A 7,325-nucleotide genomic window follows, 5' to 3' on the forward strand; every position below is an offset into this window, starting at 1 on the left:
TCTAGCAATGACTTTGCTTGTTTATGAGAAGGCAGCTGTTATATGATATATATAAACAAAATTCTAACCACACGGCCACACCTGCACACACATATATGTGTGTGTATATATATATATATATATATATATATATATATATGTGTGTGTGTGTGTGTGTGTGTGTGTATATATAATTTCTCATTACTCAAATAAGTTATCTCATAGAAACTCCCATCTATATAATTTTCTATCTCCTCTAATACCAGAGATGTGTGTGAGGGGGAGAGTGTATGGGTGTGAATATATGTACACACACACATACACGCACACACATCATTATCATTGTCCCTACCCCACCACCACCACCATCATTATTGTCACTGTCATCATCATTTGATGTTTATTTCCTATGCTGGAATGGAATGGCTATCCCACGATAGCAACCTTAGCATTAAAGGCAGACATAGAGACTGTTGTATAAATGCATATAAATGTACAAATACATGTGTGATTGTGTGTGTGTGTGTGTGTGTGTGTGTGTGTGTGTGTGTGTGTGTGTATTGATGTTTGCATTTATGTCAACTTTTAATAATAAACAATTTTACATTAATTTGAAGGATTACTAATACTTTTTGTAGAGTATATATTTATTATTCCTTTACAAGAATAGCGTCAACAGTGACTTTGAAGTAAAAATACAAACATATAAAGGCTTCCATGATATCTTATGCTTAACTGAATATGTGGATGATAGGCCTAATGCATCACCTTGGTTGACGCCTCTACCTTTGACTTTCAGTGGCTTTAGCAGAGTCCAATTTTTGGCAATATGATGGGGTGTTGAAAAGTTCCTGGCTTTATGGGTATCACAAAAGGCCTAGTTAGAGGCCCAGCCTTCTGAGTTCTTTTACAGGGCTTAGAAAAACTGAAGAACTGCTGCAATAAGTGTGTGAATCTGTGAGGGGAATATGTTGGAGTGAAATGATAAGTAGCACATCTGCCTATTTGGATAATATATTTGGTCCTACTTCAACACCCATCTTTTTGCTGAGGACCTCAACCTACAGGGATGTTCAGGTTGGGCATCAGTTATACTAATTTCATTGATTTGGAAGATCCTTCAAATGTCATGAGAGCTCTTCCGTTCTCATATATTACTAACTTTTATCTTTTACTTGCTTCAGTCATTAGACTGTGGCCATGGTGGGGGTACTGCCTTGAAGAATTTTTATTTGAATCAGTTGACCCCAGTCCTTATTTACTGTTAAGCTGGTACTTATTCTATCAGTCTTTTTTTTGCTGGACCACTAGGCTACAGGGATGTAAACACATGAAGACACCCCACCACACATACATATATATTCTTTTATTCTTTTCTTTGTTTCAGTCACCGCCTTCAGTCGAGCAAATCGACCCCAGGACTTATTCTTTATAAGCCTAGTACTTATTCTATCAGTCTCTTTTGCTGAACCCTAAGTTACAGGGATATAAACACACCAGCATCGGTTGTCATACCTACCCTACTAATTCGAATCAATGTGAATAAATAAGCATTACGTTTGACAGAGAAATCTGAATGTTGAATGGTTAAATGCTGTGAGGTCTTTCTGGAGTTGGCTTAAACTACACCTTAGGTCATGTTCACTACTTGAAATAAACAACATTATGAAACAGCTATGCTAGGCAAAAGTAATATGACAGGCTTCTTTCAATTTCTGTCTACCAAGTCCACTCACAAGGCTTTGGTCTACCTGAAGCTATCATAGAAGACACTTTCCCAAGTTGCCACACAGTAGGACTAAACCGGGAACCATGTGATTGGGAAGCAAGCTTCTTACCACACAGTCACGCCTGCACCTATGTAAAAGAAATATTAAGTATTTAACTGTTGACTGTATGAGACATTATTGCTGACATGGCTTTGCAGCTTCATGGTTTTAAGTTCTATCTCACTATGCAGAATCTTGATCTCTGTCTTCTACCATAGCCTCAAGTCAACCAAAGCTGTGTGAGTGATGTTTGGTTGATGAAAACAAAGTGGGGGCTTATTGAAGGGAATGTTTCCATTCTGGGATGGTTGGCTTAATCTGTTGCCTCCCTTAACAGCAATCCTGCTCCTTGGGTACCTTATGCTTACAAAGTTATTCCCTTTTAAGAACTGTATTGAATTGGCATTTGCCAATACAGACCATTGCACATTACTTCAGATTCTAGTGCTTCACTTGAAACAATGTAAGAAATTCATTATTGAACAGTGCCCGCAAACATATGCACATGTATAGACTGATTATCACAAACATACACATGCACATACATCAATACACCACCCTGCCCCACAAACACATACTCATTATCATGCATATACACACACATTCATATTGATTATCACATATACACTCATATATCTATGTATATATGTGCACTCACAGACAGCAACCTCTCTCTCCATGCATACTCATAAATTACCCACATATATATACTCATTATTACATTCTAGAACTTCTCTGTTAGAAATAACAGCTAAATCACTCACAAATTGTGTCCTACCATCTTATGAAATGAAAGAAACATTAAACAATGTAATCATTAATGTACAAAAGTGGAGAAGGGGCATGGTTGGAGTGCCTTTGATGATAAATCTGCTCAGTCATGGCTGAATTGATGTTAAACAACAATTTTTAACCTTTACTCTTTATCCTTCAGCTCAATCAATACTTTCATTTGTGAAGATATTTTCTGTTGTTTCCATGCATGTGCTCAACTCAATTTTTTCTCAGGTTTACAAAGTTACATTGCTTTTTAGATATATTAAGAAAAACAAAACCATAGTAATATTTTGATTCTTTTTATTTTTTACTGTATTTAGGGAATAATTTATTCCAAGACTGCTGCTGCTAACTATGGTAATACTGATGTATTCACTATGTGCAGACCCTTAATCCCAGCCAAAAGACTTGGTCAACCTGAAGAGGTAAGTCAAAATTAATAAGTTTTGTTAATCAGATGTGTGTCATTATATATCTAGACACCTAGATGTTGTATGATATTCCAAGTGTTGGCAATTTCAACTCTTAAAATATCAGATAATATCCATATATCTAAAATATGCATAGTATTTAAAACTGAAATATTAAATGAATGTTTTTTTTGTTTTATTCTGCATGGTGGGATTTCCGTTACTTAAGTAACAAGGATTCTTATAGACTACACGATTCTACTATTAAATTTGTCACTAAACTTACATTTGTATAGCACTTTGGGCAATTGTCTTCTACCATGGCTCTGAGCTAACCAATGCATTGTGAGGGAATTTGATTGTCAGAAATGGTAGAAGCCTGTCATGCATGCATACATGTATGCATGTATGTATGTATACATACATACAGATATATATTGTGTGTATATATATATATATATATATATATATATATATATATATATATATATATATATATATATATATATATATATATATATATATATATATATATATATAGAGAGAGAGAGAGAGAGAGAGAGAGAGAGAGAGAAAATAGAACAGAATATATATATATATAAATAGAATATAATACACACACACACAAACACACAATATATATATATGTGTATGTGTGTCTTTATGTCTGCCACCCACTGCTAGGCAAATTGGTGTTAGTTTGTTTACATCCCTGTAACTTAGCTGTTCAGCAAAAGAAACCAACAGAATAAATTACAAACTAAGAAGAATAAAAAGCATAAGTACTCATGCTGATTTGTTTGACTAAAACCCTTCAAGACAGTGTCCCAGCATGGCCACAATCAAATGCCTGAAACAAGTAAGAGACAAAAGATCCTGTAGCCTGTAGCTACTGTAAATTTATAGATTTGATAAATAATCCTTTCTGCTATAGGAACATGGCCTGAAGTTTCGGAGCAAGAGGACCATCGATTATATGGATCTCAGTACTTGACTGGTACTTATCTTATCAACCCTAAAAAGATGAAAGGCAAGGTCAACCTTGGTGGAATTTGAACTCAGAATGTAAAGAAGGATGAAATACTGCTAAGCATTTTGCCCGGTGTGCTAATGAGTCTGCCAGTTTACTGCCTTATGTGGGGATCTGATAAATAAGACAAGGACTTAGAGTCAATTTACTCTCTTATTGATTGAGTTCAATATTTCCTATAACTTACTGTGCTAGCTTTCACATAGCAAAGTATATAGAATGGTAAGATGGTAAAAATGGTTGAGCTCCTAATGACAGTATTTAATTTCATCCCTCAAGGTTCCATGTTCAGTTCTTATCAGGATCAGCTATACCTCTCATACTGAATGCCACCAACTCCAGACAGTCTTTTGCTCTAGCAAAGAATTTACCTTGAGTGTCATTAATAGAAATGAATCTATTAGCTAGAGTAACATAAATTGAAGCAAATACTGGAGGGCCTAGGAAGGGAACATCTAACATTAATTAGGGTATGTCTGTGTGTGTTTAAATAAAATTGAAATGACAAATGGCATTGAACTGGATGAAAGAAGAGAAAAAGACTTTGCATCTTGTTTTTGTTGTTATTTTGCGCCAGGTTAGTCCTGGTCTTTCAAACTTATAATTAATGATTTCCTGGCAGTAGCCATCCCATCTTGTCTACAAGTATAGTATACTTAAGACTACATTATCTAATTTGTTCTTCCTTGTTTTAGATGGTAGTCATAATCTTTGCAGTGATCTTCTTTGATACAGTGAACCTATTCTAAACTGTGGTACACATAGAGAAGGGCCAAGATTTATGGGTCGTAGTTAATGAATGAATGAGAGCAGTGAAAGCTGGAAAGGAAATGGGAATGATCCAGTGGATGAGCAGGGCATCACTGAAAGAGACAAGCAATGAATTGCAGAGAACGATGAAAATAGAGTGATGAATGTTGAGAAGAGAAATGGGATGAGTTGAGGGAGGATGAAAGTGACTACGTGAGAAGAGTGATGGAAATGAATGTAGAAGGAAATAGAGGAAGAGGAAGACAGAAAAAACATGGCTTAAGATGATGAAAGAGGAAATGAAGGCAAGAGAGTTGGAGAGAAGATGATGTAGAGGATAGAGCAATATGAAGGTAAGTGATTACCATGGATCCCACAAGGATACCCTACCCCCGTCTCTGTACTTTAACTGGAAAAATGGTCTTAAAACGCTTGTTGTGCATTGTTGGTGTTATAATGAGGGTGTTTGTGAATATGAGAGAAATTTTGCTACTATTTCTAGTTGACTGAGCAGTTTTATATAGGTTGTCTTGTTGGCTCAAATTATAACAATATAAATGGCGGCAGATGAAAGTATGTAGCCTTCATATGGTGTTGCAATCATAATTGCCGGATCATGAGTTCAATTCATAGACTGGGTGGTGTGTTGTGTTCTTGTGCAAAACACTTCATTTCATGTTGCTCTAGTGCTGTGTGAGGACTAGCATGTCAAAGAGTAGGCCCAACGTTTCATCTGCATGTCATAAGAGGCAACTTTAAAGAGGTTGAGGTAGGATTTGCACTCCGACTTCATAAAACCCTCACCAGCAATGACTACCCCAACAGTGCAAAGGTGTCATCCATTAGGAGTAGGGAATCACCAACGAATGGTGGAGGCAGTGATGTGCTATTACAATACATATCCCTGTACTACTACTACTACTACTACTACTACTACTACTACTACTACTAATAATAATAATAATAATAATAATACTGATTACATTAACAAATCCTTATAAGAGTATTTATTCAGTAAATCAAGTGTAAAAATTAGTTTCTATTGTATAACAAAGACAGAAAGAAGCTGGCAGACATATGTGAAGTGAGGGATTAAAATACATTATATAGATATAAGGAATGTCTTTCATTCTTCTGGGGTTGATATCTCAAGTACCAAATATAGAGGTGAGGTGGCCAAGTCATTTAAACCAACTGAAGCACTCCCTTTCAACAGCCAGCCTTGAAGAATGTAAGACATTCATTATTGAACAGTGCCCGCAAACATATACACATGCATATAATGATTATCACAAACATACACACTCACATCAATACACCACCCTGCCCCACAAACACATACTCATTATCATGCATACACACACACTCACATTCATATTGATTATCACATATACACTCATATATCTATGTATATATGTGCACTCACAGACAGCAACCTCTCTCTACATGTATACTCATAAATTATCCACATGCATATACTCATTATCACATACATACATACATACATACATACATACATAATCACTCACCCAGTTACACACTTAGATACACAAATTATTATCTTTGTTTCAATAGTTTTTACATGGCAGTATGAGTCAAAGAGAGCCATGATAAGTCTTAATTAAGACTTATTAACATAATTATTCAATCATAGTTATATTTGGCACTAGACACTTATTCGTAATATTTTCATCTCTACACATTTTCTTCTTTTGTTATTGCTTTATTTTTTTCCTTTGTTGTTATTCTTTAGACTCAGGTCATTCCTGGTCCAGCAGACCTATGGATAAAGAGATTTCAAACACAACCATCTCATCTTTAGTTAATTTTATTCTTTTATTTTCTTGTTGCTGTGCTCAGCTTTGTCCTTATCAAACAAGCCTATCAAAATGGCCAGCTGGAATCAGTGAATAAGTTATGGAGAATAAATCACTTAGAAATAGTAATAAAGACAAAATAGGATGGGCCAACAAGGGAATCTCTTAATGGTTGCTGAACAAGCCACAAAAATAGTAGCTAAATCTCCTTTGTATTGCATTGCACCATCTTTAGAAAAGAAAGGACTTGCAAAGAGATAGGATGATCAAGCTTGTACTGACTTTGATCATATGTGTGTCTGTTTGACCTATTTTCCTGTCATGACCATCCTAGCTTTGTTATATTTTCTCCTCTGTTTATTTGATATTATTGTTGAGCTCAGTTTAGCCCTGGTCCAGCAAATTTAGGATCAAAATTGTTCCAGCTATGACCATCCCATTTGGTTTCATTTTGTCACTATTGCTGTTTAACAACAACAACAATACTGGTTTCAAATTTTGTTGTTAACAATAATAATAATAATAATAATACTCTTTTACTCTTTTACTTGTTTCAGTCATTTGACTGCGGCCATGCTGGAGCACCGCCTTTATTCGAGCAAATCGACCCCAGGACTTATTCTTTGGATGCCTAGTACTTATTCTATCAGTCCCTTTTGGCGAACTGCTAAGTTATGGGGACATAAACACACCAGCATCGGTTGTCAAGCGATGTTGGGGGGACAAACACACACATGCATATATATATATATATATATATATATATATACGACGAGCTTCTTTCATCCTAATG

General features: G+C 35.5%; 1 protein-coding gene across 3 annotated transcripts in view; it reads left to right on the plus strand.

Annotated features, from left to right (window-relative positions):
• LOC106868726 (peroxisomal trans-2-enoyl-CoA reductase) overlaps window positions 1–7,325 on the plus strand; it is a 61,200-nt gene that overhangs the window by 49,411 nt on the left and 4,464 nt on the right. For all 3 annotated transcript variants that reach the window (XM_052971348.1, XM_014914122.2, XM_014914123.2), the window contains exon 6: window positions 2,846–2,950. In XM_052971348.1, the coding sequence (XP_052827308.1) occupies window positions 2,846–2,950 (105 nt within the window). The remainder of the gene's footprint in view (window positions 1–2,845; window positions 2,951–7,325) is intronic.

This window comes from Octopus bimaculoides, chromosome 1 (assembly GCF_001194135.2).
Source record: "Octopus bimaculoides isolate UCB-OBI-ISO-001 chromosome 1, ASM119413v2, whole genome shotgun sequence".
In the NCBI taxonomy this organism is placed as follows: domain Eukaryota; kingdom Metazoa; phylum Mollusca; class Cephalopoda; order Octopoda; family Octopodidae; genus Octopus; species Octopus bimaculoides.